The 13,084-nt window shown below is 49.9% G+C and overlaps 1 protein-coding gene across 1 annotated transcript; it reads right to left on the bottom strand.

Annotated features, from left to right (window-relative positions):
• Positions 1 to 10,558: 10,558 nt before the first annotated feature.
• Positions 10,559 to 11,131, bottom strand: PTX4 (pentraxin 4). The gene is given in 3 exon segments (XM_058286243.1): positions 10,559 to 10,593; positions 10,596 to 10,897; positions 10,899 to 11,131. Coding segments are annotated over 3 exon segments (570 nt in total).
• Positions 11,132 to 13,084: the final 1,953 nt, after the last annotated feature.

Genomic DNA, 13,084 nt, shown 5'->3' with positions numbered 1-13,084 from the left:
ACACACAAAAAAGAGACAGATTCCCAGTGCTGCCTGACAAGAATGCAAGCAGATACAGAAGAACACACGGCGAATGGACACAGAGAGCAGATGGGAGGGGAGGGAAGGGGAGAAAAATAAATAAATAAATCTTTTTAAAAAAAGGACATGAGGTGAGCACAAAGAAGAGAATTTGAAAAACTAAATAGAAAAATAATAGACCTTATGGGAATGAAAGAAACAATAGGTGAGCTCAGAAATACATTAGAGGCATACAACAGCTGACTCAAAATGATAGAAAAGGTAGCAGATGTGGCTCAAGCAATTTGGTGCTCACCTCTCACATGGAAGGTCTCCGGTCAGTTCCCAGTACCTCCTAAAGAAGAAGAGCAGATGTCGCAACAAGCTGCATCCAGCAGACACTGCAACCAGCAGACACTGCACCTGCCACACACAATGAGCAAACCCTGCAACCAGCAGCAACCAGCAGACGATGTAACCAGCAGGGAGCAGATGCGCTCAAGGGGTTGGGCACTGGCTTCTCACATGGGAGGTCCCAGGTTCAATTCCTGATGCCTCCTAAAGAAAAGCAGACACAGCGATCAGACAGCAAGCAGACAGATGAGGGAGCTATCGAGGAGGGGGATAAAAATAATAGTAATAAAAAGAAATCAATTTTTTAAATTATAGAAGAAGAGTAAGTGATACAGAACACAGGAAATTGAAGGGAGAGAATAACAGAGAGAGAAATGCATGGAAAAAACTGAGCAGGGTCTCTGGGAGTTGAATAAGATGAAGCACAACAAACGTGTCTTGGGAGAAGAGAAGGGAAAAGGGGCTGTGGTAGTTTGATATTATTTATGATTTCCAAAAAGAGAGAGTATGTCTATAAACTGGTTTGATCCTTTGGGCGTGCTAACCCTTTGATTGTTTTAGATTCAGCTGAGACGTCTGATTCAATTATGTTAAGATTGGGGCTTTGATTCAACCACGTCATTAGAATGCGACTTAGCATCGAGTCCCCGCCCCCTCCGTGCACTGGTAAAACAGACTCTCACATGGAAGTGGACACACAGAGAAGATGCAGAGGATCCTGCAGCCCCAGAAGGAGAGATGAGCCTGTTAGTTCACAGCTGACCTTACGAAGAGACCAGAGCCGCTGAGCCGGAAAGAAACGAGCCCCGCGAAGAGAGACGAGCGCTACGCCAGCCTGCAGCTGAGATGGGAAGAAGCTGGGACCACGGGGCCTTAAAGAAGGAGGAAGGCTGAACCCTCGCAGACATCGTCCGCCATCTTGCTTCAACATGTGGCAACAGACTTTGGTGAGAAGGGAACCTTGAGTCGGACTCCTTAGGGCCTTGTGACCATAAGCTTCTACCCCAAATAAGTACCCTTTATAAACGCCAACACATTTCTGGTACTTTGCATCAGCACCCCTTTGGCTGACTAATAGAGGGGCAGAAAGAGTATCTGAGGAAATAATGGCTGAAAATTTCCCAACTCACATGAAAGAAATGAATTTACCTGTCCAGAAGCACAGTATACCCAAACCAGAACATTCTGAATAGATCTGCTCCAAGACTTAGACTACTCAGAATGTCAAACGCCAAAGATGAACAGAAAATTCTAAGAGCAGCAAGGGAGAAGCAAACCATCACATACAAGGGTCGCCCAGTAAGATAGTGCAGATTTCTCACCAGGAGCCATGGAGGCAAAAGAGAGTGGTGTGAGATAATTAGGACACTGAAAGAGAAAAACTGCCAGTTGAGAATTCTCTGCAACCAGCAGAGAAATTGTCTGCAGCCAGACAGCAAAATTGTCCTTCAAATATGAAGGTGAGTTTAAACTATTCACAAATAAGAGAATTCATGGAAAAAGAACCCAGCTTTGCAGAAAATATTAAAGGGAGACTTTTAGCCCAAAAGAAAAAACAAAAGACAGAAGCTTGGAGGAGAGTGTAGAAAGGAAGACTATCAGAAAGAATAACCAAAAGAGTAAGAGACAGACAAAAATAAGATATGACATATGAAAGCCAAAGCAATAAATGGTGAAAGTAAATAATGCATTTACAGTAATATCATTGTGAATGGATTAAACTCCCCAATCAAAAGATACAAGCTGACGGAATGGATAAAACAACATGAATCTCCAGATGCTGCTTACGAGAAACTCACCTTAGACCCAGGGATACAAACCAGCTGAAAGTAAAAGGTTGGAAAAAGATGTTCCATGCAAACAGTAACCAAAAAAGAGCAAGGCTAACTAAGCTAATATCAGACAAAACAGACTTTAAATGCAAAACAAGTTTTAAGAGATGTAGAAAGGCATTATACATTAATAAAAGGGACAATCCACCAGAAAATATGACAGTCATAAATATCTATGCACCTAACCAGTGTGCCCCAAAATATGAGACAAACTGGCAAAATGGAAGGAAGAAAAGGACATTTCTGCAATAATAGTTGGAGATTTCAACACACAACTCATATAATTAGATAGAACTAGACAGAAAACCAACAGGGAAAAAGAGAACTTGAACAAAATGATAAATGAGCTGGACCTAACAGGCATATACAGAATGTCACATCCCATATCAGCAGGTTATATTATACGTTCTTCTCGAGTGCCCATGGATCTTTCTCCAGGATAGACCACGTGTTAGGGCACAGTGCAGCTCTTGATAAATATAAAAAGATTAAAATTATACAAAGCTCCTTCTCAGATCATAATGTGATGAAGCTGGAAATCAATAATAGGCAGGAAAGAGGGAAATTCGCAACGTATGGAGGCTAAAAAACACACTCCTAAACAATCAGCAGGTCAGAGAAGAAATTGTGAGAGAAATTAGTAAGTATATTGAGACGAATGAAAACAAGTACACAACATATTTAAACTAATGGGATACCGCAAAGGCAGTGCCTAGAGGGAAATTTATAGCCCTAAGTGCCTATATTTAAAAAGAAGAAAGCTAAAATCAAAGACCTAACTGCATATCTGGAGGAACTAGAAAAAGAACAGAAAAACAATACCAAAGCAAGCAGAAGGAAAGAAATAATAAAGATTTGAGCAGAAGTAAATGAAATCAAGAACAACAACAACAAAAATAGAAAAAATCAACAAAACCAAAAGCTGGTTCTCTGAGATAAATAAAATTTAACAGACCTCTAGCTGGACTAACAAAGGAAAAAAGAGAGAAGATGCAAATAAATAAAATCAGAAATGAGAAGGGGGGTGTTACAACTAACCCCACAGAAATAAAAAGGATCATAAGAGGGTATTATGAGAAACTGTATGCCAACAAACTAGACAACTGAGATGAAATGACAAATTCCTAGAAATGCAGAAATAACCTACACTGACACTACAAGAAATGCAAGAACTCAACAAATGAATCACAGTTGAAGAGACTGAGTCATTAAAAATCTCCCAGTAAGAGTATGGAAAAATATACCCAATGGAGACTATGGAATATAGTTAGTGGTTAACAGCCTCATGATACTGTCTCATAACCTGTAATAAATGTTCCACAGCATGGGGGTGTGTGGTTGAAGGGAATTCCACACATGTGCATTGTGGGAAAAAGAGGTTCACCTGTTCTATTGTAGATGTTGCCCTATTGTAGATGTTGCAGTTGTTCTCTGTTATTGTAGATGATGGTGCAGTTCTGATAGCAAACAGCTGCTGGGTAGTTTCCAATAAATACAATGTGGAAGCTAGGGTTAAGGCGCTCAGTTCCAGAAGCTGTGAGCCCCCTGGTTCCGTCCGTGGTTCCTCTCTTGTGTTTCTCTTTGTCTGTTATTTCTGTAAGTTCTCCTTTGCCTTCCCTTCGAGCAAAACTATTGCTGAGCTGGTTCTCAGCAGTGCATGATTGTTTTGTAAGTTTACAACTGTAATTAAGAAAAAGCCTCTATCATCAAAAGAAATATATATTTTCTATGAAAGTTTACTGAAGTAAAAAAAAACCAATTCTCCCAACAAAAAAAGTCCGGAAACTGAGAGCAGTGATGTGAACAGGCATCTGCACACTGATGTTCGTAGCAGCATTATTCACAATTGCCAAAAGCTGGAAACAGCCCACGTGTCGTCAACAGATGAACAGATAAACAAACTGTGGTGTATTCACATGATGGAATATTACGCAGCTGTAAGAAGAATGATGTTGTGAAGCATATGACAACGCAGGATGAACCTGGAGAACTTGATGTTGAGTGAAGCAAGCCACACACAAAAGGACAAATACCTTATGATTGTGTTACTATGAACCAAAATATTGTGCAACATACTGTATGATTAAAAAAAATTTATAGGTATCCAGTCCATTTAATTGAGAAATGTATGTTTTCATTCAACTGTGATTTCTTTTTAGTTTTTAATTGTTTATATTTTCAATTATTAATGTACAAAATAAAGTTGAAAAAAAAAATCTCCCAACAAAAAAAGTCCAGAAACTGAGAGCAGTGACGTGAGCAGACATCTGCACACCACTGTTCATAGCAGCATAATTCATGACTGCCAAAAGTTGGAAACAGCCCAGGTGTCCATCATCCAATGAATGGATAAACAAACCGTGGAATATTCACACGATGGAATATTTTTTTTAAAAGATTTATTTATTTATTTATTCCTCTCCCCTTCCCCTGACTCACCCCAGTTGTCTGTTCTCTGTGTCTATTTGCTGCGTCTTCTTTGTTTGCTTCTGTTGTCAGCGGCACCGGGAATCTGTGTTTCTTTTTGTTGCGTCATCTTGCTGCGTCAACTCTCTGTGTGTGCGGCGCCATTCCTGGGCAGGCTGCACTATCTTTTGCGCTGGGCAGCTCACCTTAAGGGGTGCACTCCTTGCGCATGGGGCTCCCCTACATAGGGGACACCCCTGCATGGCACAGCACTCCTTGCGCTCATCAGCACTGCGTGTGGGCCAGCTCCACACAGGTCAAGGAGGCCCGGGGTTTGAACCGTGGACCTCCTATGTGGTAGACAGACGCCCTAACCACTGGGCCAAGTCCGCTTCCTGACATCATGGAATATTATGCAGCTCTAAGAGGAAATGACATCGTGAAGCATATGACAACATAGATGAAACTAGAGGACATTATGTCAAGTGAAGCAAGCCAGACACAAAAGGACAAATATTGTATGATTGTGTTACTATGAACTAAAAATATTGTGAAATGTCCTGGAGATAATAACTAGAATATAGGTCATCAGAAAATAGAATGAGGTTGGAGAATAGAAAGCTGAGGGTTAATCTCTGCAGAAGTGGTAAAAAGGTTGTTTGTAAGTCTTTGGCAATGAACAGAAATGGTGGAAGCACGCGTGGGGCTTGTAGCCAGCAGGCTAATGGTTAGATTGTCATTTACTGAGCCTGAGCTCGAGCTGTGGATCCGAGCATAGACAGCTGTGTCCAGGCTCACTCTCTCCCCAAGGACGGGGCAGTCCTCAGAGTCTCTCCCCACCCTGAGAACAGCAAGCACCGCACTTCCCCACCCTGTATCTCCAACCCCGCCCAACTCCGCCAGTTCAGAAGGTCCTCCCCAGCTCAGGCGGGGGCTGGGGTCTCTCTTCCGTACCCCGCCACGCAGGTGACCTAATAAACTCCTGCCTGAGTCTCGGTCTGTCTCTGAGCCTCTTTGAACCGGGATCTAATACTTGGTGCTGAAACCCGGGAGGCTTTGTTGAGACAGAGCAAATCCGCAGTGACCCTCTGCAGCCGCCCTCCTGACCTTTGGTCTGTCTCCGAGCTGCTTTGAACTGGGACCTAACACTAATATATGGGCGTGACGGTGGTAGAAAGGGCAAGTCTACGGTCATGCATAGTACTAGAAGGAAAGCTAAAACTTGTAACACGGGGCTGTGTAAGATAGTAAAACCAAACGTGAAACACAAATATGGTTGATAGTAAGTATATAAGACTGTTTTTCTTTGAAACTGAACAAATGTATGTTAATATTATAGTAATACCAGGCAAAAATACAACCAAAGCAAATTATGGACAGTAGCGTATATAATATACTAATAATCTCCCATTAAGGATTAAAAAAAAAAGAAATATACCAAGTGAAAAAAGCTAGACAAAGGGCACCTACATATTGTTTGACTCCATCCATACGAAATATATATACCAGGAAGTGGACGTGGCTCAACTGATAGAGCATTCGTCTGCCATATGGAGGGTCCAGGGTTCAAACCCAGGGCCTCCTGACCCGTGTGGTGAGCTGGCCCACGCGCAGTGCTGCCGTGTGCAAGGAGTGCTGTGCCACGTAGGGGCCTCCCCGCATAGGGGTGCAAGGTGTGCGTCGCTCAAGGAGAGCCGCCCCACGTGTAAAAAGCGCAGCCCGCCCAGGAGTGGCGCCGCACACACGGAAAGCTGATGCAGCAAGATGACGCAACAAAAAGGAGACGCAGTTTCCCAGTACCACCTGATAATGCAAGCGGATGCACAGAGAATGGACACAGAGAGCAGACAATGGAGGGGGGAGGGGAGAGAAATAAATAAATCTTTAAAAAACAAAATAAAACAAAAAATATATATATATACCAGTAAATGAGAAAGTAGCAGCTGTGTATGGCAGGGGAAGCACAGAGAGACTGAGAGGTGATTGCTAAGGGGCAGAGCTTTTTCTGTTTGTCTTTTTTGTTTATTATTATTATTGGAATAATGAAAATCCTCTAGTAATGACTGAAGTGATGAATGCACAACTATGTGTTTCTACCAGACACCACTGATTGTGCACTCTGGATGGACTGCAGGCTTTATTCATATGTATCGATGACACTGGTATTAAAAAACCCGGGTGAATGGAGGCGAAGGGCACGTGGCGTCCACAAGGGGCCAGGCTTGCATCTCCTGGGAACGAAAAGACGTTAAGAATCCTTTAGAGCCTCTGAAAATATAATGCCTCCCCCCAAAAGGAATTTAAATAAAACCAAAACGAAACCTGCAGCTAAGAGGAGGGAGGCTCCGAGCGCTGAATTCCCCCACGGAGGGCTCTTCTCGCCCATGTCCCAGCAGTGCCCTGCAGAGCAGGTGCCAAGGGGCTCCGTGGCCCCCCGGGGACGGGCGTCGAGGCCCCGGGAGCAGGCGGGTGTGCTTTCAAAGGTCTCACTCTAGACAAGGGGGGCAGAGAGCCTCGGGGTCAGTGTGGGACGAGCGGGACCCCCACCCCAGGGCCCTCCATGGCAGCACCCGGCACACAGCGGGGGCCGCAGCTCAAGGAGTGAGCCAACGAGCGGCTGTGGGTCTGGTGGGCGAGTGGGGCGGCCAGGACGACCCGGTGGGCCAGGGGCTGAGCAGAGAGGGGCAGTGGGCTGCCGCAGCGCCCGCGCGAGCAGAGGGGACCCGGGGCGTGCTGGCAGGGGGTGATCAGTGCAGCCAAGGGGTGAGCGGCCGGCCAGGCGCCCAGGCCTTGTGCTCTGGCTGGATGGGGGTGGATTCCCAGGACAAATAGGGGGGGACCCAGAGTGGTTCCTCGTCAGCCCAGACCCTGAGCTGGGGTGACTGAGGGTCGTCCAGACACACCTGACGTGGGTACAGGCGGTGCCCGTGGGGCTGGGTGGACGTGGCCAGCTGCGTGACGCGCCGGCCCCGAACCCCAGGTGCCCTGGGAGCCCCGCGGGCCCAGCCTGGACAGGCCTCCCCTTTAGGGGAGCAGCGCCAGCTCCCCGCAGCGGGCCCGGCCCAGATGCCCCGCCAGCACCCCCAGCCCGCCGGGCAGTCTCGACGCGGACCCCGGGCACGGGCACCCCGGCTCCCCTGTTGGCCCGTCACCCCTGCCGAGCCGCTGCGGCATCAGAGTCGTGGCCGCGCCAGGTGCCCCCGGGGGCACGGGGGGCCTGGTTCCCGGCCGCGGGGCCTGCGGGCCGCGGAGGAAGGGACAGTGACAGCCCCGGGCTTTCTGTGCTTCAGCCGAGCGCACCCCTGCTTTGGACCCATGTCCCTCAAGAGCTCGCGTTCCCAAGGAAAGGCACCGCCGCTGCTCTCTCCACCGCAGGGGTGGAGTGAGAGGGCTCGGGAGGGGACAGGCCGGGCGGCGGCCAGGGGAAGTGGCACCCGTGACTCAGGTCGTGCCAGGCGGGCCGGGACTTTCCAGGCCCCACACACCCCCTGGAGCTTCTGACTCAGAAGCAAGTGCTGCGGCAGGGGCCTCGGGAAGGCTAGGGGCACCCAGCGTGGGGGGCGCGGGGGCGGGGGTCTCGGGGGCCGAGGCTCCCGCCTGCTGCAGGCCCTGCCGGTGGGCCGTCCACGGCCTGTTCCCCGAGGGGTGCCCCGCTGGCCTGGCAGAGGGCAGCCCCCACTTCTCCGCCCCAACTGCCTTCCGGGTTCTCGGGGTCTCCTCTGGGGATCCCCAGTACTGTGGAGGTCAGTAGACATCACGTGGAAGCGGGTGAAATAGGGCTGCTCTGTGCCAGTCTGGGGGACGAGAGCGGTGGCCGGGAGTCCAGGTCGCCCGCGTCCTGGAGGGAAGATGAAAGTGGAGACGCGGGGCCGTGCAGCCGAGCAGACCCTCCTGGGAAAAAGGAGCAGAGAAGGTTCTTCTCGGAAACAGGACAAACGTACGTTACTGTTAAAAGATTTAATATCAGGGTGGTATTTGGGCAAAAATACAACTAAAGCAAACTGCGGACAGTGGTGTGCAATAAATTAATAACCGCCCATCAATGAAAACAAGGAAGTGTGCTAAGTGAAAGAAACCAGACTGAAAGGGCCACCTATGGTTAGACTCCATCCATAAAGAGGCAAATACAAATAAATTACAGAGATGGAAATAGACGAATAGTCACGACGGCTGGGGGAGGAGCGAGATGGAGAGGTGATGACCAAGGGGTGTTTTTTTTCCCTTGTTTTTTTTTTTTAGGTGCCAGGCACCGGGGATTGAACCCAGGACCTAGCACGTGGGAAGCTGGCACTCACCCACTGAGCCACATCAGCTTCCCTGAGTTGTTTTGTTTTGTGTGTTTGCTTTTTCAGGAGGCACTAGGAACCGAACCCAGGACCTCCCGTGTGAGAGGCGGGTGCTTCACCACTTGAGCCACAGCCACTCCCTGTTTTTGTTTTTTTGTTGTTTTTTTCTTTTTTTTTGTGGAGTAATGAAAATGCCCTAATAGAGATTGAAATGATCAAAGCACAGCTCTGTGATTATACCAAACGCCATCGATTGCATACTTTAGATGGACTGTATAGTTTATGAACACATTTCAATGAAATCGATTAAAACTTGAAAAACTCACAACAAAACATGCCATGTGTTCCAATTGTCCATACTTGTTTATTTAACCTTCCACAGTTTAGAATTCTAAAAAGTAAAAAGCTGACAAAAAGACAAACAATAAGTACTGGCAAGGATGTGAAGAATTTGGCACCCCCAGACACTGCTGGAGGGGAATGTGAACCGGTACAGCTGCCGTGGAAAACAGCTGGGCAGTTTCCTTAGAAGTTTAGCCACACACTAGATGACCCAGCCGTTCTGCTCGGAGGGATCTACCCAGAAGAAACGAGAGCCTAGGTCCACACCGAGGCTTGACCGAGAAGGTTCATCGCCGCGTCATTCACAAGCACCCAGACGCAGGAACAGCCCAAATGCCCATCGACGGCCGGCCGGGCCAGCACTGGCTCTGCCCGCTGGCGGCCCGGCGTCCAGACGCCGAGGGTGACGCGCCAATGCTGCTCCCGGTGGCCTCGACAACGGGCCGAGGGAGAGGAGCCGTTTCGATGAATCGCCCAGGACAGGCAAATCCAGGGACAGAAGGCAGAGGCGCGGAGGCCGGGGCTGGGCTGGGGGCGAAACAGTGGACGGGCGCAGATCTTGTAGGACCACCGACGTTCTAAGACCGATTGTGGTACAGACGCGGTAAACTTGCTACAACCCCTGGAGGCGTACCCCTAACGTGGCTAGGTTTGCTGTGTGGAAGCCATGGCTCACGAGATATTGAGCGATAAGCCTCCTGGGCTCCCGCTGACCCGAGACGGGCTGTCCCTGCGTCCTGGGGCTCCGGCAGCCTCGCCACGGGGCAGTAGGACAGGACTACCTCGCTGACCACGAGGGAACCCCTGGGGCTCCCTGGGAGGGGGCCGTGGTGCCACAGGCCTTTCCCTGAGAGATGCTGGAATAACCGTCACCCAGAGGGACATGTGCCTGAGCCACGTCAGCGACAGGGCGAAGATCGTCCAAGTGTCCTCACGGTTTCCAGGGACACGGGAGTCCTCCAGGAAGCAGGCCTGGTCACCGCAAGTCCACCCCAGAGGAGCGAGGCTGCGGAAGGCCTGCATGGCTGCCTGGAGGGCCAGGCCCTCTGCAGAGGAAGAGCAGGTGGAGCCTGTGCTCGCGCGACCAGGGAGCACCCACAGCGGCGGGAAGGAAGCAGCCCTGCCGGATCCAGACTGCAGCCGGGAACCCTCCCCCTCCCCTCAGCCCACGGTATGGTGCCATATCCCACAGTAGTAAACAGGTGTGCTCGGCCCAGAGAGGAAGCAGTGCTGGCCCCTCGCTCCCCAGCCTGGGGGGGTGCTTTTTGGAATGTACCCAGGTCCAGGGGTGGCCGATGGCTGGCCACAGCACAACTACAGCTCTAACGTGGCCTGGCCTCACGGGCAGAGCTCCAGGCAGGTCTGGTGACCCTGTGCATGAATCCGCCTACAGATGCGGCATTGGCCAGCATCGGGAGGGCAACTATAGAGAGCTCCTTCCCAGGGGCAAAGTTGGAGGCTTCCCCCGGGGCCAGTGTCCGGTCCCAGGGACCCACTCCCCACAGAGGCCTCAGAGATGTTGGACCCACCCCCAAGGGGTCCTGCTCCTGGCCCAGCACGAGGGCCCCACTGGAAGGGGTCTCGTAGCCCTCTCTGAAGCCGAAGCCCATGGCCACTAGCCTGCGGTCCACATAGAGCCAGTACCTGCCCTGTATGTACATCCAGGTGACGCAGAGGCCACTGGCCCTCCAGCAGCGGCTGCAGCGGTGGCTCCCTGAAGGCCGGGCTCCGATCACAAAGCGACAGAGTGGGGGATCAGGTGGAGCTCCCCCCGTGCAGCACCAGCTCGTTGTTGTTGCCCTCGAGGGCGTGGGAGAGGAGGGTGCCCAGGTGGCCACGGCTGCATGGACCCAACTGCCGACGGATGGGCCCACAGGCCTGTGGGCAAGCCAGGGCCGAGGGAGACCGCATCCTTGGTGGAGGCGTTGGGAAAAGGAGCTCAGGACTCACGTTGCAAATAGACACGGCGGCAGGGGGCGTTAGCCCCATGCCAAGAAGCGATCCGGAAGGCTCTTACTCACAGCGGCCAGCTTCAGAGCTGTCAAGGGAGCAAAGCTGTTCAAGAGTGACCGACCCGCACCTGGTGAGCGAGGCCAGGGAGGCGGCTAAACGTCCAGCAGCGCGGGAGCCTCGCAGCAGAGGACCTGGCGTCAGAGGTCAAGAGACACGGGAGGAAGGCGGACCAGAACGACACTGTCTTCTCTACCAGGAAAATAGCTGGAGGACAGGCTGAAACAGCCTGGGAAAAATCTAGGGTTTAGGATACCAGGCGAAGGCTGGACACAGCCCCAAGGAGAGAGGGACAAAGGAAAAGAATCACAAAGGCAAAGCTCAACACACGCTGACCAGGCATTGAACTGAGAGCTGCCAAAGAGCGCCATCTGCTGGCAGACCATGGATGTGCACATGATAAAATTTAAAAAGGAAGAGAGGCTTTTTCTGGCCTTTATAGCCTCCCTCCCCAAGGCCCTAGGAAGTGGGTCTCCAACCCATTACTGTGTCCAGAGTGCAGTTTTGAGCAACTAGCAAGGACAGTCCTAATGATCCAGGTCAAAGCAAGAATCAAAGAGCAGCAGTAACACACTGCCTCTTGCCACCAAATTCCTAGCAAAGAAAGAGAAATTGAGCATCCGAGTAAACTACCATCCCAATCAGATGCCTAGATATCAGCAAAAAATTACAGGCCATACTAAGAAAATGGAAGGCATAGCCCAAGAAAAGAAATACATCAAAGCCCCAGAAGAGATGCAGGATTTGAGGCAACTAATTAACGAGAGACACACAAAGTTCTAAAATCAAATTAATGAGATGAAAGAAATATGGCTAAAGAGATAAACAACATCAAGAAGACATTGAGAGAGCACAGAGAATTTAAAATCCGGAATAGAAAAATACAGAACTCATGGGAATGAAAGACACAATAGGTGAGATCGAAAACACATTAGAGGGAAGTGGATGTGACTCAAGTGATAAGGCCTCTGCCTACCATATGGGAGGACCCAGGTTCAATCCCTGGGGCCTCCTGGTGAAAAAGAAGAAGAGAAAGCGTGCCTGTGCAGCGCGCCAGTGCCCACGTGGTCAGCCAAGTGCACGTGCATTGAGCCGAGGGCCTGTGTGTTGAGCTGAGTGCTCACACCAGTGCCCACGTGGTCAGCCAAGGGCTCATGTACTTGCCTGCGTGGTGAAGCAGTGCCCACACGGCGAGCCGAATGCCCACACAGCAAGGCAAGTGTCCATGCGGTGAGCCAAGTGCTCATGTACTTGCCTGCGTGGTGAAGCAGTGCCCGCACGGCGAGCCGAATGCCCACACAGCAAGGCAAGTGTCCATGCGGTGAGCCAGTGCCCGCACAAGTGAGTCATGCAGCAAGATGGTGATGCAACCAAAGAGAGACAAGGGGAGAGTCAAGGTGAAGCGCAGCAGAGATCAGGAACTGAGGTGGCACAATTGACAGGGAACCTCTCTCCATGTCAGAGGTCTTAGAGAAATCTTAGAGGAGAAAGATGAGAAGAGAAGACAAAAATAGAAAGAGATACAGAAGATTACACAGCAAAAACAGAAGGGGAGGCGGTGGGGGAAGGGGGAAAATAAATCTAAAAAACACATTAGAGGCATACACCAGCAGACTCAAAATGATAGAAGAAAGAATAAGTGATACTGAAGATGGAACAGCTAAAACTGAAGAGAGAAAAGAATGGAAAAAATTGAGCAGGAGTTCAGGGAGTTGAATGGCAACATGAAACACAACAACACACACGTCATGGGAGTTCCAGAAAGAAAAGAGAAGAGAAGGGGCAGAAAGAGTATTTGAGGAAATAATAGCTGAAAATTCCCCAACTCTCATGGAAGAAATGAACTTACAAGTC

This window comes from Dasypus novemcinctus, chromosome 23 (genome assembly GCF_030445035.2).
Source record: "Dasypus novemcinctus isolate mDasNov1 chromosome 23, mDasNov1.1.hap2, whole genome shotgun sequence".
Taxonomy (NCBI): Eukaryota; Metazoa; Chordata; class Mammalia; order Cingulata; family Dasypodidae; genus Dasypus; species Dasypus novemcinctus.
The sequence above is the reverse complement of the archived record's forward strand: the minus strand, read 5'-3'. Positions and strand labels throughout refer to the sequence as shown.